The sequence below is a fragment of the Cavia porcellus genome, unplaced genomic scaffold (assembly GCF_034190915.1).
Source record: "Cavia porcellus strain 051 isolate PalLab524CR breed Dunkin Hartley unplaced genomic scaffold, mCavPor4.1 scaffold_1, whole genome shotgun sequence".
Classification (NCBI taxonomy): Eukaryota; Metazoa; Chordata; class Mammalia; order Rodentia; family Caviidae; genus Cavia; species Cavia porcellus.
The window spans coordinates 153460887-153478073 of record NW_026947484.1 but is presented as its reverse complement, the minus strand read 5'-3'; the positions used below and the strand labels follow the sequence as shown (position 1 = coordinate 153478073).

Genomic DNA, 17187 nt, shown 5'->3' with positions numbered 1-17187 from the left:
GCTTCTCTGTCTTTCTGCTCCCAGCTAATAACCTCTGCCAAGTCCCTGAAGAGCTTCAGGCCTCATTTCTCCCATGGGAGATGAAGGCGCTGCACTATATGATTTGTAAGAACATTAGAAAGTAATCTCTAAGACTCCATGATTCCTAATCCATGTATAACTAGACCCAAGCCTAATCCTGACAGGTAGCAGGACTAGCTCGGTTAGCAGAACCTGCTTGCGCTAGAAGCCCTGGGTCCGTTTTCTGGCGGTACAATCTTCCTCTCCTCACCTCGGTCCCTGCCGGTCACACTGCTACCCTGGGGCTACAGCACCTCACTGCCACGGAGCTGTCCTGGGCGGGGAGAGGGCCCTCTTTGTCCTTTTGGTCACTCTCATCTGCCCACAGCCTAAGAGAGCGCCTGGCTCAAAGCAGGAGCTTCATACATGCTTGTTACCTGAATAATGGGTCAGCGGGTCCCATCAGCTCTGCTCCTAAACTGCCCTTCTAAGTGCTCATCTCTGATGCTGCTGTCCTGGTTCTGTCCCTGATCTTCTCCAGCAGGGTTGCTGTGCTTGTCCTCCTCCTCCTGATCCCTTTCCCCATTTCACTTCCGGTCTCCGGGCTGTCAGAAATCTTTCCTTCCTCCCTCTTTTTCTATCCTTCCTTCTTTCTGACTTTCCTTCCTTCCTTCCTAAGTGCGTCCTCACTACGGCATGCTTCCGCTGGGAACAGATCTCTTGCTGACCCGCCTCTGCCCAAATGTGGCATCGGGTCCGTCGGTCTGTGAGGGGCCATCGGACTCTTCATGGCTGTTGCTTCTTTTGCCCTCCTGCCCTGCGCCCCTGTTGTGCTGGGCCAAGTCCTGCTTCCTCTTCAAGCTCTCTACGCAGCCCCTGCTCAAGTCACCCACACCAGGGTCTTCCTCGTCCCCAGCACGACTTGGCTACTGCGGTTAGAATGAGTGGTGGGCCCATCGGCCTTTCCCACCCAAGGTCCTTATGGCTAGGGCTGTACCTTGCTCGGATTTGCTCAGAAGGCGTCACGCTTGGCATGCGGGAGACTCTTCTTCCCCCAAACCGGCACTGCATTGGAAATGAGGCTCTAAGCTGTCCAGTGTGGAGGGAATGCGACTCCTCGGGTAAATCACGCCCAGCCGTGGTGACGCCACTGTGCTCCTTCTGAACCCTGCTGCTGAGGCGCTGCTGCTGTCTGGTCTCAGGCTGTGAATGCTCAACATGCCAGTGTCGCCTGGGCCCCTCCCCAGTGATGACCATCCCTGCACCGATGGACCAGCTGCTCGCCCTCATCCTGACGCTTGAACAAGGGACTCAGTATAAAGAGGGGTTTAAAAAAATGAAACAGTGACACGATCTTCATTTTCATTTTTGGAAAATAGAGTTCATACATTTTCATGTTGTTAATGGGTTCGTATTTTGGATGACTTAGTATATACTTGAACATTTTTTTGTTTTAATTTCTATTAAGGATCTGTAGATACAGGGAGGACTCTGGTTAACACGGTTTATGGAACTGAATGAGAAGCTGGGGCCGCTGTGCTAAATCACCGGATGAACTCTGTGTGGCTTTGTGGATTGGAAGCGACTCAGCAGCTGATAATACATAGCAGCACGAAAGCGGGGAGGGTGAAGTGCGGGTTCAGGCAGCCCGGGCTTAAAACAGCGCAGCACAACACAAGCCAAAACAAGACAAGACACACCTGAAAGGTCGTCGAGGTATGAGTGCATCAAAAGCTGCACTTACGTAAAGTATGATACCTGGAATTCAAGAGTGTTTCCAAAACAATAATGGAATACTTGGTGAATGTTCACCAGGTGATTTTAGAACATTTAAGAGAGTAAAAGTTGGACCAGAAAAACTGAGGAGCCTTTGTCAGTGTTGTCGTGGATCCTGGAAAGTGTCCAGCTGTAACTGAATTGCTCCAGATGCTGGGAAGCAAGTGACCCCCGTGATGCAGCAGGGCCCGGAAGGCACAGGATACAGAGGTAGAAGCCCAAAAGGGAGTCGCTGAGCCCGGGCATCTATGCTGAAGGCATCTGGCTGAAGGCTGGGCCGTAGTGCCTGCCACCTCCCAATTCTGTTCCCGGTCTGGTTGTGTTAGAACTTTGCTGGTTCCACAGCAGTGCAGACTACTTGAAAATCCAGCGCCAAGCTTTTGTTGAGAGATTTTGCCAAGAGGCTGGTAACTTCATGAGACTAGAGCCCTCGCCTAGCGTGTGCAAAGCTCTGGGTGCTTTGCACCCAGTGAACTGCCTGTTCAGTACTGCATGTCTCAATGCTTGGCACATAGTAGATGCTTAACAAATATTGATGCGATGAACAGCGTGTTCGGTTTATATCATATTTCTTCCCAGCAGTAATCATAGCAACAGTTGTACTACATCCAAGCAGGCTTCGACCATTTGCAGAGTACTGCTTCTTGAAGCTGGAAAGCTTCACAGGGTCAGCATAGAATGATAACATGGGTCTTCTACGGCCCAGCTGCTGTGGGTTCAAGGGTATGCAAAACCAGTCTTTACCCGAAGACCTCACATTCCGGTAGAGAGGTGGCTATGAAAGTAGGTTGGTACACAGACAGTGGATGGGTGAGTATGATCGGTACGCACAGGCTGTGCAAACATGGGGAAGTGCCGTGCCTGACCTGGTCCTGTGGAGTCCAGGAATGCCCCCTGGGGACGTGTCAGTTTATCTGAGGGCCAAAGAATGTGTAGGAGTTCGCTGAAGGGTAAAGGATGAGAACAGTAAGGTAATGAATGTAGCCGGCAGGGAGGCTGAGTCATGCCAGTGTTTCAGCAGGGGATGGGTGGGAGGGAGGCCAGAGGGCAGAGGCTGAGGGAGCAGTTCCAGCCCTTGGAGGGCACCAAGTCCCTGGGAACAACCAGGGAGTGGGGAGGAAAGGGCGAAGGCAAACAACCCCTCAGCAGTGAAGAAAGACAGACGGAAGGACCGGTCAGGGACGGGAGAGGATGGAGGAAGTTGTCATAGCACCCCAGCAGGAAGACAGACAGGCTGTCACGGGCAGAGGAGACCGGGAGAGAACTGCCCATCCATTGGGCCAAACAGCAAGAGAAAGGAAAGCACTGTTACGCTGACACTTAAAGAGTCACAAAAGGTGACTTCTGTCTTGTCCAGCTGATAGCTGACCTACCAGAAGCTCCTCTAAGTTTTTGTGTCTGAACTTCATGGGTCCTCCCCCATCACTGTCTCTCTCTCTCTCTCTCTCTCTCTCTCTCTCTCTCTCTCTCTCTGTGTGTGTGTGATCAAACCCAGCGTCTTCACACTGAGCTATATCTCCAGCTCTTTTATTTTGAGATGGGGCCTTGTTAACTCACTTAGGCTGGGTTCACAGTCCTCCTGCCTCAGCCTCCCGGAGACACTGAAATTATAGGTGTGCACCACTAACTATCCTAAGATGTATGAAAAAGCAACAGCTAACTAGCAATTATTAGGACATAAGGTTTACTGTTTTCTACAAAGATTTAAGCACAAAAAGTTCTAGTGGAATCTTATAGATTATTATTAATATTTTTTTTTTGTCTTTTTCTTTTTTATCGGTACCGGGGATTGAACTCACGACTGCGTGCTTATAAGGCAGGCACTTATGCCACTGAGCTAAATCCCCAGCCCCTGGAATCTTATAGATTATTTACAATTGTTTTTATGTTAGTAGTTTATCACATTTTGCAGTAGGAGTTTGGAATTTTTATGAGTCAGGGCTATGAAAATCGTGGCACGATTGCTCCTCACATGCCGTTTGTTCTGAATTTTTAATTTCATAATGCACACTCCTCCAGCGGGACGGTGGTCTGCTGGTCTGGAAGGCTCCGAAGCTCCGGGAAAGGCAGCTTCTGCCCTGTCCCAGGAGTCATGGGTTAGGGGTGGGGTCGGTGGGAAGCCAGGTGAGCGCAAGTGAGCACCCTCTGTGTGCGCAGAAAGCCAGGGAGCAGAGGCAGTGCAGCCCCTGCAGCGGTGCTGGGGTGTGGCCGTGGAGGCCTAGAGAGCACAGCCCCGCACAGCGGCCTGAGGGCTGGGATGTGCTTTTCCCCTGAAGCCTGCTGCGGCAGGGTCCTCGCAGCGGCAGTGGTGGTGTAGTGGTGGGGCCTGTCCTCAGGAGGGCTGGGGCCTCACCTGTGACCCTGAGTTCGCCCAGGCCCAGCCCTGAATCACACTGGCTCCTCATGCTCCTGCTTCAGGGTTTTCCTTACGGGGAGGACACACAGCCTGGTCCAGGCTCCGGCCGCAGATGGGAGCCTTTGGGTAAATCTGGGAAGGGACACAGAGGCCGTTCTCCCCAGGTCCATGAGTGCCCATGGGTTGCAGGTTATTTCGTGAACATCGACCGACAGGCCTTATAGTTTATGTGGAGGGAGGAAGATGCGGCACAACCAGCACGATTTTGAAGGAGAACAAAGACGACAGACACCGAGTTCAAGAGGCCCGCAGTTTGCCCTCTTCTGCCTGGGTGCACTGAGAGAGGCCTGCGACCACAGAGCGTCCCGAGCCTATCTCTGCTATCCTTTTTCTAACTACAGTGCCCATGAGAAAATTTAATTTATAAATTAGGTGCAGTTAGAGATAAACAGCAACACCAAATAATAAATAGGACAATTAGCTGGGTGTGGTGGTACATGCCTGTAATCCTAGCACTCAGGAGGCTGAGGCAGGAGGCTCACCACGAATTTGAGGCCAGCCTGAGCTACATAGTGAGCTGAAAACCTGCCTGAACTACTGAACTAATGAGACCCTATCTCAAAAAGCCAAAACAAGTAAGTAAAACCATCACAATAGTATACTTCATAAAAGTTCAGTGAAATTTTGTCTCAAAATATCTTACTGTAGGGGCTGGGGATTTAGCTCAGCGGCATAAGCGCCTGCCTTGCAAACAGGTGGTCGTGAGTTCGATCCCCGGTACCGATAAAAACCGAAAAAGACAAAAAAAAAAAAAAAAAAAAATCTTACTGTACCACAGCCCCCCCTTCTGGTGGTCATGTGCGAAAGCCACAGTGCCCCGGTGAGTGATGCAGCAGAAGGGTTGGCTTGGCCACCAGTGCTGCCTTAGCTGGTAACCCTGGAAGGGCGGCTGAGAGCCCCGATGGGCAACTCGGAAGTGATGACCAAGTAGGCAGTGAGCTAGAGCAGTGCTTTCCCGACAAACGGTGCTAGACCACCGGATGTTCACACCACAAAGAGAAAAGACAAAGTCCAGCCAGCATCCTTCCCTCACAGAATTCCCCCCAGTAGTGATCACAGAGAAATGTAAAACATAGAAGTGTAAAAACCTGGCACAGAGCGTAGGAAAGGCCAGATGACCTCAGGGTTGGAGGTGACTTTTCAGATGTGACAGAAGGCACAACCCGTAGAAGAAAGAACGGTAAGCTGGACTTCTGAGAGCCCTGCCATGGGGAGATGCTGTCAAGGGAACTAATTGGGAGAAACAGAGACAGACAGACAGACAGACAGACAGACAGACAGACAGAACCCAGAGCAGAGGCTAGGATACAGTATTTGCAGAGAACATATCAGAAAGGATCATTAGCCAGGCATGGTGGTGCATGCCTGTAATCCCAGCACTTGGGAGGCTGAGGCAGGATTGCTTTGAGTTCGAGGCCAGCCTGGGCTACAAAGTGAGCTCAAGGCCAGCCTGAACTGCATAGTGAGACCTTGTCAACAATAAGGATAAAAGGTACCTGCAATATGCAAGGAAGTTCTTAAAGACTCAACCATAATAACACAGCCATCCTAATAAAAACTCAGCCAAAGACCTTACAGGCACCTCCTCCTAAAGAAGATACACAGGGTTGGGGATGTAGTTCAGTGGAGGAGCTCGTGGCTGGCACACACGAGCCTCTGGGTTTGAGCCCCAGCACTGCACGCACATGAACACGCATGCTCACACACCACAATGAGACAGCACTGTCCACCTAGCAGAACGGGGGAGACAAGAAGGCTTCTGACATCAAGTGCGGTCAACTCATGGAGCAAGTGACCCGTCCACGGCAGGGGATGCCCATTCTTATAGCCGCCTTGGGAGATAGTTGCTGGTTTCTCGCAGATCTTAGTGGACTCTCAGCATGTGATGCAGTAATTGTGCCTCCTGGTAGTTGCCGGAAGGGAACCGAAATGTTAGATCCACAACAGTCCTAGACAGGGGTATTTACAGCCACCAAAACTTGGAAGCAATCAAGGAGCTGTGCATCGGATGCGTGGAGAAATAAACTGGACTTAAAAATAAGTGAGCAAACAAGCCATCAGAAGACGGGAAAGAACGCAAATGCGTCTCAGTGACAGAAGCCAACCTGCGGGCTGGGGATGTCGGTCGCTTAGAGGCAGACTTCGAGCTCAGCAGCCAACGGACCTGGCATTTGACGCCAAGCACCAGCCGAGAAGGAAAAGCCAGCCTGAAGGGGGAGGCACTGGGAGCCCTTCTGCAGCAGGCGCAGCTGTGGAGAGGAGAGGAATCTGCTCTCTGGCTGCAGAGGGGACCTGGAGGATGAGGAGGTGGCAGGCAGTGGTGAGGAGCGACCTCTGCTGTGACCCTGGCGCTGGATGCCAAGGACGCGACTGTGTAGTTCCCATTTCTCACACGAGCTGCTCTGGTGGGGGTGCTGGGAAGGAGGCAGGGGGATACTGTGCCCGTGTGGGGTAGATTTCATGTGAGAAAGGCATGTAACTTGCACACCATTTTGCTGTGACCCCCGAACTGCTTAAACAATGAAGTCTCTTAAAACAGCTGCCTGTAGACCCAACTACCTGGGAGGCTGAGACAGGAGGCTCACTTGGGCCCAGAATTCTGAGACCAGCTGAGGTAACACAGTAAGATCCCAATCTCAGAAAATGGATTATAAAATAGTAGGCCCATTGGTAATGAATGAAATACTGAAATTAAAGGGCAGACATAATCAAAACTGACTTTTAAGATCAAGGTTCAGTTATCTGCTATGTCTAAGAGAAATTCTTTTTTAAAAAAAAACCTAACTTTTAATTAAGACTACAGACAAATAGATCAGATATTTATGTGTGATTTATAAAAAATGAAATGCAGACATTTTAGGACACCTGTGTTTGAGGGTGTTTTCAAAAAAAATCTATGAATATATATTGACAGCAATAATTTTGTATTATTTTTACAGGTCTCCTCTACATGAGTAATTTTCCAAGTATTTTCAAAATAGTCACTTACATATGTATGATTACACTGAACTGTGATTATTTTCACACGTTTGACAATAACCATGAATACTGAAAGCTTCCCCACATTGCATACATAGGCTCGGGACAATATGACATCACTCAGAAGATTAACAGCTCTGTCAGCTGAGAGGAATGCTTAACCTATAAAAATAGAAATAAGTTGAAAGTGGATGGATAGAACTGTTAACCTAGGGAAGCTAGCGTGGCTATTTTAATGTTAAACAAGTTCAAGATAATAAAGAGGAAGGTTTTTTTTTTTTCCCCCCGTTGAAACAGGGTCTCATTACCCAGTTCAGGCTGGCGTTGAGTTCACTGTGTAGCCCAGGCTGGTTTTGAACTTGCAGTGATCCTCTTGCCTCCCCTCCTGAGTGCTGGGATTACAGGTGTGTGCTACCTACCATGCCTGGTGAGGAGGGAAATTTCATGTTGGTCAAAGGATCAATTCCAAAAGAAGATGCTAGAATTCTAATGTGTATATGTTCAAACAAAGAAACAAACAAACCTGAAATTACACAAAACAAAACGATGGAATTAAAGGGAGAGATAGAAAATTCTTCACAGGGGCTGGGGATTTAGCTCAGCAGCATAAGCGCCTGCCTTCCAAGCGCGTGGTCGTGAGTTCGATACCTGGTACCAAAAAAGAAAAAGACAAAGAAAATTCTTCATAGCTGGAGACTGATAGATCTAAAAACAGGACCAACTGCCTTACTGTATTTGGTATTTGTGGAATAATGTGTTGAATGTTTACACGGTACACACCCTTTCCACCTGATCTGTTCACCCAGGGATCTTTAATTAACTCCATGAACCTGTGCTGTCCGTAGCCTGAATCTTGGGACAAGAAACTGAAGGTTATCATGATTTATTACTTGCTTGGATTACTCAGGAGGAATTAACACGTCTTTACAGAAATGTGTAATATTAAAGTAGGGTCTTTAAAATTCTTCTCCTTCTTCTTCTTCTTCTCCTTCTCCTTCTCCTTCTTCTCCTTCCTTCTCCATCTTCCTCCTCCTTTCCTTCATGTTTGTACCCAGGATCAAACTCACAACCTCACGTTTGCCAGGCAGGTGTTTATGCCACTGAGCTGAATACCTGGCCCAAAATCCTTATAAAATATTGAAAAAATTTTTCTTTTGCAGGTGCAAAAACACACAAAGCATCATCAACTTAAAACCACACAGAGCAAACATGAATGATATTTCCCAAAAAGCAGAGGTAAGTCTTAAAACCTTTTTTTTTTGGGGGGGACCAGGGATTGAACTCATGACCTCATGCTTGCCAGGCAGGCACTTACATCGCTGTTTTTAAAGGAGGGGAAATGGCTGGGGATTTAACTCAGTGGCATAAGTGCCTGCCTAGCAATCTCGAGGTTGTGAGTTCAATCCTCAGCACAAATAAATAAATAAATACATGAGGGGAAATGTAGGGTTGACTATAGCATAGCATCATTGAGAGGACACTCATTTGCTGGAAATCTCACAATTAATAGTATAATAAGATGAAAAACAAGAAGAGATCCCATCTGCAGGCTGCACACTGATCAGTGTTGTCATCTGGAGTCTGGGAAGCAGCATTACTACCCTGGTGATGGGAGAGGCCAATATGATGGCCGCCACCTTGAGCGGCCATCCAAATGGAGACATTCCAAATGTCTTGGTGAGATTTACAAGTTGTTCTGTCACTATTTTAAAAACAAAACAAAACAAAACAAAACAGATTTGAGCTGCACTCACAGGAGAAAGTGGTAATTGACTTATGTGAGGACCTTTCTTTTAACAGTTGCAGTAATTTTTTTCTTAGCTTTTTCTTTGGTCCTTTGTTGTAGTTACTGAGAATTTTAAAATGAGCTCAGTGACCAACATTCTAAAATGACAAAGTGGCCTCCCAGGTAGCTGGGTCTACAGGCAGCTATTTTAAAAGCCTTAGCTGGGGAGGCTGAGACAGGAGGATTGCCACAAGTTCAAGGCCAGTTTGGGCTAAGCAGTGATCTCAAGGCCAGCCTGAACTATGTAGCAAGACCCTGTCTCAGAAAACAAAAATGAAATCTCACCTTGTCGGGGTGGTGCATGCCTACAGTACTTGGGAGGCTGAGGCAGGAGGATTGCCTGCCTGCAAGTTTGAGCCCAACCTGGAATATAGGGTAAGTTCAAGGCCAGTTAAATCTGAATAATTAATAATGAAATATGGCAATAAAATACAGGTTGTTTTCTCAGTGGACCTCAGTTTTGGACTGCTACATTGTATTGGTATTTAGTAGAATTCTACTCATAAAACCAAACTTCCTAAAGAATTTTATGTTACTACAATGTCTTCCATTTTCTGTAATTTTGTTTTGCGCACTGGGGCTGCAGAGATTATCCAATCAGGCTGTAGCATTCCAAACAGTTTTCAAACTCATTTCTGCTTTCTGTTTCAATAAGTATTTTTATATTGCATATTCTTGTCTGTATCTAATTTTCTGCCTATCTTTATTTTTTTAACTTTTTTCTCTTTCTTTTCTTCTAACGAAGATTCTGCTCTCTTCATCTAAACCTGTTCCCAAGTCCTATGTGCCCAAACTTGGCAAGGGTGATGTAAAGGATAAGTTTGAAGCCATGCAGAGAGCCAGGGAAGAAAGAAACCAAAGGCGATCTAGAGACGAAAAGCAAAGAAGAAAAGAACAATATATTAGAGAGAGAGAATGGAACAGGAGGAAGCAGGAGGTTGTTTTCTTCTTTCTTGTGCTAACATTCATTTCCAACTTTGTACTTTATTAGTATTTACTATTCACAGCAACGTTCCTGTCGCTAGAATGAACGGTTTCTCTGTACCCGTAAGCTAATTCGCAGTGCACACACTGAGCAGTGGCCCTTGCGCGGTTTTGCTTTTTACGGTGCCAGTCACCTGTGGGTGTTCTTGGTCTCAGCAGATGAAGCGGGCAAGTCAGGTCATAAGCGATTCATGAAGTTTAAACACTTTAGATTTCATAGACGGTGACGATGGGTCTGGTTCCTAACGAGGGCTCCCTACTGCCCTTCTGAGCCCATTTATAATCTGCAGCCGCCACCCTGGGGTGTTGGGGGGCGCCCCCTGCAGGCCGCGGGGCAGCTGTCAGGATCGGCCTCCCCTGGGCCCTGCGCTCACCCTGAGTTATCTGACCGCCTAGATTAAGGACATGCTTGCTTCTGACGAGGAGGAAGAAGGCGCTTCCAAAGTAGAAAAGGCTTACGTCCCCAAGCTCACAGGTAAGAAGCCAGCGGGGTCCACCACCGTAGATGAAATCACGGAAGAGAGAAACCCAGCAAAGCAGCGAGTGTTCTTTTCATGCACTCCCAGGTACTGTTAAAGGTAAATTTGCTGAAATGGAGAAACAACGACAGGAGGAACAGAGGAAGAGAACGGAGGAGGAACGGAGACGCAGAATCGAGCAGGATATGCTAGAAAAGAGGAAGATACAGCGCGAATTAGCAAAAAGGGCTGAGCAGGTACATACTCAACGCTAAGTGGGTACTTGCTTCTGGAACTAATTTTCCAAAGGAAAACTAATGTATGTTTCCTAATTAAAATGCTTTCATGCAATATAAACCTATTAGTGCAGCTAACCTAACAACAGTATCTTAAGTGAAAATACTTATTCAAATTTCATAGTCATTAATTTTAACATTCATTTTGCAGTGAAATTTTGCAAGGAAATAAAATTATGAGAATATAAATTATAAACATACATAGATTATATATTTTGTAAGTTACAAAATAAGAGAATACAATGTAATTAAAATATATGGCGTTTGGCAAAAAATAGTGCATATGTACATGAGGTTAGTCTATTTTTAAGTTTTTCGGTTTTAAAGCTTTTATTTTTTATTTATTTTTTGTCTTTCTGAGATAGGGTCTCACTATGTAGTTCAGGCTGGCACTGAGCTTACTCTGTAGCCCAGGCTGGTCTCAAACTTGTACTGATCCTCCCGCCTCAGCCTCCCAAGTGCTGAGATTACAGTCGTGCGCCACCATCCCTGGCTTGTTTTTAATTCTTTTATTCACATATATTATATAGAATAGCAGGATTGTGACATTTTCATACATGCAAATAGCATACTTGAATGACAGCCTCTCTTTTTTGTTGGTTGAGACACAATCTCACTATGTAGTTTGGGCTGGCATTAAGCTTACTATACAGCTCAGGTTGGCCTGGAACTCACAGTGATCCCCCTGCCTCAGTTTCCCAAGTGCTAGGATTACAGATGTGAGCCAGCACTCCTGGCTTGTATCCAACATTTTATAGCACCATTTTCAGAGGCTTTTCAACCTCAGAAATGAAATACATAGGTAGTGGTGGGTTTTTTGTTTGTTTGTTTGTTTTTTAGTTGTCTGTGTGGGCTGGGTGTGGTGGTACATGCCTATAATTCCAGAATTTAGGAAGCTGAGGCAGGAAGATCATCATGTGAGTTTGAGGCCAGCCTGGGCTACATATTGAATTCAAGTCCTGTACTACACAATGAGATCCTGTCTCAAAAGAAGAAAGAAAAATTAAAAATTTAAAAAATTGTGCATGTTGAAAAAGTGAGTTTGAATATGGTGAAGACAGAATTCTCAGAGAGTGATGCAAACAAAATATGATCCTTAAAAATATCCATTTTCTTTAGTTACTCCAAATACCTGCTACATGGCAGAGAGCCAGAGAATCCTGGTTAATAAACTTTGGAGTCTGTTAAACTAAAGCTGTGTAGGTAGGGCAGAGTATTAACAGTGCTGTCAGCTTGTAAATATGCAAAGTTTAATTTTAAGATCTAAGTACATTTTCCACTCAGGTCTATTATAATCTAATGTATCTTTGAATACAAGGAGTAAAAGATGGAAAAGATAGTCAAGAGTCTCAAATGGCTTACAAACCCCAGTTGTACAGATCTATATGCACAAGCGTTGTAAGAAGGGATTTCTGCCTTCAGGGACTGGGGATGAATGAATGACTGCCAAGAAATTATCAGCTCTAAGATTTTGGGGTCTTATGATGAATTAAAATTGAATATGACTTGTGTATTGGATGTTAGAATAAAAAAAATGTTTTTGAGCCCTATGTAGTTCAGGCTGCCCTTGAGTTCACTATGTAGATCAGGCTGGCCCTAAATTCACAGTGATCCTCCCTCCTCAGCCTCCAGAGTACTGCTGAGGTAGAGTCCTGACTTGATAGTATCTGCTTATTTTTAAAGATATCTTGATGGGCAAATTTTTTTTAAGTTAAAGCCCATTAACTTAAAAAAAGAGAAGTTATTGGTGGGGGAAGGAATCTTGAAACAAGAAAGGGCAAAAGAATTGACCTGGGAAGAAGCAAAAGGAGTTTTCTTTCCATGATTTCGAGCTGGGAAGCAGCTCTTTTCTGGTAGCTTCTGAAGGTCTGTCCTCTGTGACTACACGGACACACGGCCCTTACCCAAGCTCATCTTTTTCCTTGTTTACTGAAGAAAATTCTTCTTCCATCTTCTGCCAGTTTCATAATGATTTAAAGTGAGCACAGGAAAAACCACTCTACCCTTTTGTCCTAAGCGAAGGAAGATCAGAGAAGGGGTGGCAGCCAGGAAAGGCAAGCTGGGAGCACTACGGGAGCATTCCTCCAGCCGGGCTCGCAGTGTCTGGCTGCTCGACAGACCCCGGAATCTTTTCAGTCAGAGTTTAATGTAGTCTTTATAGGAGCTGACGGTATTCTTTTGGAGGCGAGTTATTTTTAAATTATTTTATTGTAGTTCCATTACATTTTTTCTTTGTATAATACTTCAACGAAACCTTTACCACTTACACAGCAAATCAGTGTTAAGTTGTTTGAAATAAAGGAAATTATCCTGAACAAAACAATTTTGTAGTGTACAAAATTATTCCATAATAATAATAATAACTTTGAGTTTTTTTTTTTTTTTTATTGGTACCGGGGATTGAACTCATGACCGCCTGCTTGCAAGGCAGGTGCTTATGCTGCTGAGCTAAATCCCCAGCCCCAATAATTTTGTTTTTTGAGACACAGTCTCACTATGCAGTTCAAGGTGGCCTTGAACTCACTCTGTAGCCCAGGCTGGCCTTGAATTTGCAGCCATCCTCCTGTATCAGCCTCCCAAGTACTGGGATTACAGTTGCATTACTACCATGCCCAGCTTCTGAATGAAATTATTAAAAATAAATTATTAAGGGCTGGGGATTTAGCTCAGCGGCATAAGCGCCTGCCTTACAAGCGAGCTGTCATGAGTTCGATCCCTGGTACTGATAAAAATGAAAAAGACAAAAAAAAATTATTAAAGTATAAAGTAGATTTTTAAAAATAAATGATTTGTTTAGAATAATTTATTTATCAAAGTATTAGGTATTTGAATATATTATTTCTTCCATGACAGAGCATAGAAGAAAGAAAAGCCAGATAAGTACTTACCCAGTCCAGTTACTAATATAAACCACAGTATGACAGAACTCCCTTAAGTCATACAAGGAACAAACTACTTCCAATTCACTAACATTATAAGCCAAATTAAAACAAGCATTTGAAGTTTTACTTTCTTTTTTAAGTTTTACTTTCCTATGGTTCCTATTTTGTTCTTGCTTAAGTTTTGTTTTTCTAAGCTCTCAAACACTGCAGGATTAAATCAGGATTAAATTAATCTTCTTTCAGCTATTACTTTGGAAAGTAGATGAGCCTGCCCCTCAGCCAAGCTAGTGTGTTCTTAAGAGTAACGGCCAATCCTGCCTTGCAAGCAGGCAGTCGTGAGTTCGATCCCCGGTACCGATAAAAAGGAAAAAGACAAAAAAAAAAAAAATAAAATAAAATAAAATAAAAATAAATAAATAAAAATTAAAAAATTGTAACGGCCAAAATGAGCCCCAGTTGTGGTACTGGGGACTGAACTCAGGGTCATCGCACTGAGCTACATCCCCAGCTCTTTCAAAAAGTTTGAGACAGGCTGGCCTCAAACTTGCGAACCTCCTGCTTCAGCTCCCAAATCCTTGGAATTATAGGCATATACCACTGCGGCCCCCAGTTCTCACCTTTTAAATGAGAGTTTTTCCTCTTTAGATCTTGGCAAAATACAGAAAAAAAAAAGCATTAAGAATTCCAGAATTATTTTCCCTTTAAATTAGCCTACACATTTTACCACATTTTACTATTGCGTCACTTAAATTTTTGCCCTATATTGTAAATATAATCATGACAATTATTTGATCACTAATGATACATTTTCCTTTTGTTGGGGGCAGGGGCAAATAATGGAAGAATGGTTCTGTGTGTTTCAATTTATACTGCTAATAAAATTAATAATTGCTGCTGGTAAGCTCACAGCCAGGTCAGAGAATCTGGCCTATTATTCAATTTCCAGATTTACAAAGGTAGGCTTTATCTTAATTTTTTCTTAATATGGTGCTCTCTGGATATCGACATCAAGATGCAAAACGTAATTTAAGGTTTAATCTCCATTTAAAAGAACATTGGCTAATTTGGAACAACAGAAAATATTTCAAAGACTACACATTTGAAAATTTACCGTAAGTTGATTTTTATTTAAAAAAATAAATAAAAAAAGAAAATTTACCGTAAGTCACAACTAAATTACTTTTCAGTCGTATGTTTACAAGCAAGAAGCAGAAATCCAATGTAACGTAATGATATGAAATTCTCATTCAATAGATTGAGGACATAAACAATACGGCCACTGAATCAGGATCAGAGGTAAACAGACATTTCCTTTCATGAAACACTCACTTCAAATGATCTGATTCATACATTATCTTGTAACCTCAGAAAAACTAGAAGAGCTTTTTATTTAATTTGTTTTATTATAAATAAAACAGTAACTACAAAAAAGAAGTGTGTTTTGCCAAGGCAAGATTATACTTCTGTCCTTTCAAACTCTACAGCTTAGTGTGTTTAGGGAAGAATGTTTTTGCTCTTATAGATTAGAAGAGTCTCACTTTAGGACCCTCTGCCAAGACTGTGCATTTCTCAAACTGTTACTAACATTCAGATTGTCGAAAACTAACACTTTAAAGGTAGTTTTCTTTTCATCTTTTCTTTTTCTCCTCAGCGCTGATAATGTATGTTGTGGTTTTCATATGGGTGTAGACAGTGAAGTGTGTATCACCACCTACCAACAGCCATATCTTTTTATCTAACAGAAAAAGTTAAAACTCAAACAATTTGATGGTGCCCCTAAACCACAGCTGCATAAATTGGAAATGTTTATTTTTAGGACATATATTACATTTTATAATTTGCTGATTTTTGCAAAAAGTTAGAAACAACAATAATGGAGTAGGGCTAACTGAAATCAGAAATGAAAAAATATTTTAATAGATAAAATACTAAAGATTTCTATCTATATTGTAAATTTTTAACCAATCAATTGGCTATCTTGTGGTTTGATTTTTTAAATTAGACACTAGATTAATTATTTGAAAACCTGCATAAAGAATCATGTGAGGAAACTTTTTGATGTTTAAACAAAATCCATCCACCATCAAATTGATTCGGAGTCCACTCACGGGCACCTGAGCTGGCTGGGGTTGGGGATTCAGCTGGCAATGTCACTACGGTTTTGTTATCTGATTAGTTATGTTAACGCCACCTGTTAGGGAACTGAATGCTTCTCGAACCTTGTCACCAGTGGATTTCAATAAGATTCACTAATAATGCACCGTGACTTTCGAGAAAGATATCTAAAAGTAATTAGTAAAATATGTAAGTTCTCGTTTTTCATAATAACACTGACAACAATGTAATGAAATTCACCAATCACAGAGGTAAAGTTCCCTGAGACCTGAATTTTTAATAAGAAGGTGTAAGTTAATTATCTATCTTATATAAAATAGGAAGGAGATGACTCGCTCCTAATAACAGTGGTACCTGTCAAGGCATACAAAACATCCGGGAAAATGAGGAATTTTGAGGATCCAGGAAAAGAACAGGAAGACAAAGAAAGGCTTTCGTGTGAGGACGATAAAAGAATACGATACGAAGAACAGCGACGCTCTCTCAAGGAAGCAAAGTGCCTCTCATTGGTCATGGTAAATCGTTCTTAAAGAACAAATTAAAATATTTCTAGCTGGGGCTGGTGGCGCACTCCTGTAATCCCAGCACTCAGGAGGCTGAGGCAGCAGGATCGTTGAAAGTTCAAGACCAACCTGGGCTACAAAGTGAGCCCAAGGCCAGCCTGAACTGCATACCAGAGCAAAAACAAACAAACAAACAAGCAACCCCCCCAAAAATACCCAACAACAACAACAACAAAAAATGAGGAAAAATAGTTCCGCTCACGGCATCTCACTTGATGGCTAACGGATAGGTTTCATGTTTTCCTAGGATGATGACATGGAAAACCAGGCAAGAAAAGAATCGCCTTTCCCTGGAAAATTGAAACTGACTTTTGAAGAACTGGAGCGACAAAGACAAGAAAACCGAAAGAAGCAAACAGAAGAGGAAGCCAGACAGCGCTTAGAAGAAGAGAAACGAGCCTTCGAAGAAGCCAGGCGGCAGATGGTAAGGCGCTCACGACTGAAGTCTTAGGCTTTGTATTAATGGGGAAGCTGGCGGCTTTACCCAGGGCAAGCACCACGAGTTCGAGGCTGTTCACTATACACAAGGGCTGGAGACATATGTATGACAGAATATGTAGATGAATGAAATGCATCTGTACTGTTTTCAAGTTTCGACTTTGAATTTTTATTTTATACTGTTATTAATTGTTTGCAAAGCAGTGACTCAGTAAACCTGGTTTCTCTTCTATGGTGCAGTCTGCAGCGCAGTTAGTGTCTGTTGAGCTGCGGGACATTTTCAAGTCTCACTACAGGTATATTTGGTTTCAGTGCAGTTCAGATATTTGAACATACTAAAGTAAGAGTATACAGAGGAATAAATACTGTTTTGTCCTGTAAAGTGTGCAGTGTGTGTAATATGGTTACACACTGCTTGGATTCAGACATTAACTGCTTATTAACTGGATAACTAGAGGTAGGTTATTTAAGCTCTGTGTGTCTTAAGTTTCATT

General features: G+C 43.6%; 1 protein-coding gene across 4 annotated transcripts in view; it reads left to right on the top strand.

Moving 5' to 3' along the window:
• Window positions 1-17187, top strand: part of Nexn (nexilin F-actin binding protein) — a 32058-nt gene that overhangs the window by 4859 nt on the left and 10012 nt on the right. For 2 of the 4 annotated variants that reach the window (XM_063257871.1, XM_013142794.3), the window contains exons 2-8: window positions 8332-8407; window positions 9703-9894; window positions 10338-10416; window positions 10508-10656; window positions 14832-14873; window positions 16013-16207; window positions 16503-16679. In XM_063257871.1, coding sequence (XP_063113941.1) covers window positions 8332-8407; window positions 9703-9894; window positions 10338-10416; window positions 10508-10656; window positions 14832-14873; window positions 16013-16207; window positions 16503-16679 — 910 coding nt within the window. The remainder of the gene's footprint in view (window positions 1-8331; window positions 8408-9702; window positions 9895-10337; window positions 10417-10507; window positions 10657-14831; window positions 14874-16012; window positions 16208-16502; window positions 16680-17187) is intronic. The other 2 variants (XM_063257870.1, XM_013142795.2) reach the window with 2 other exon arrangements.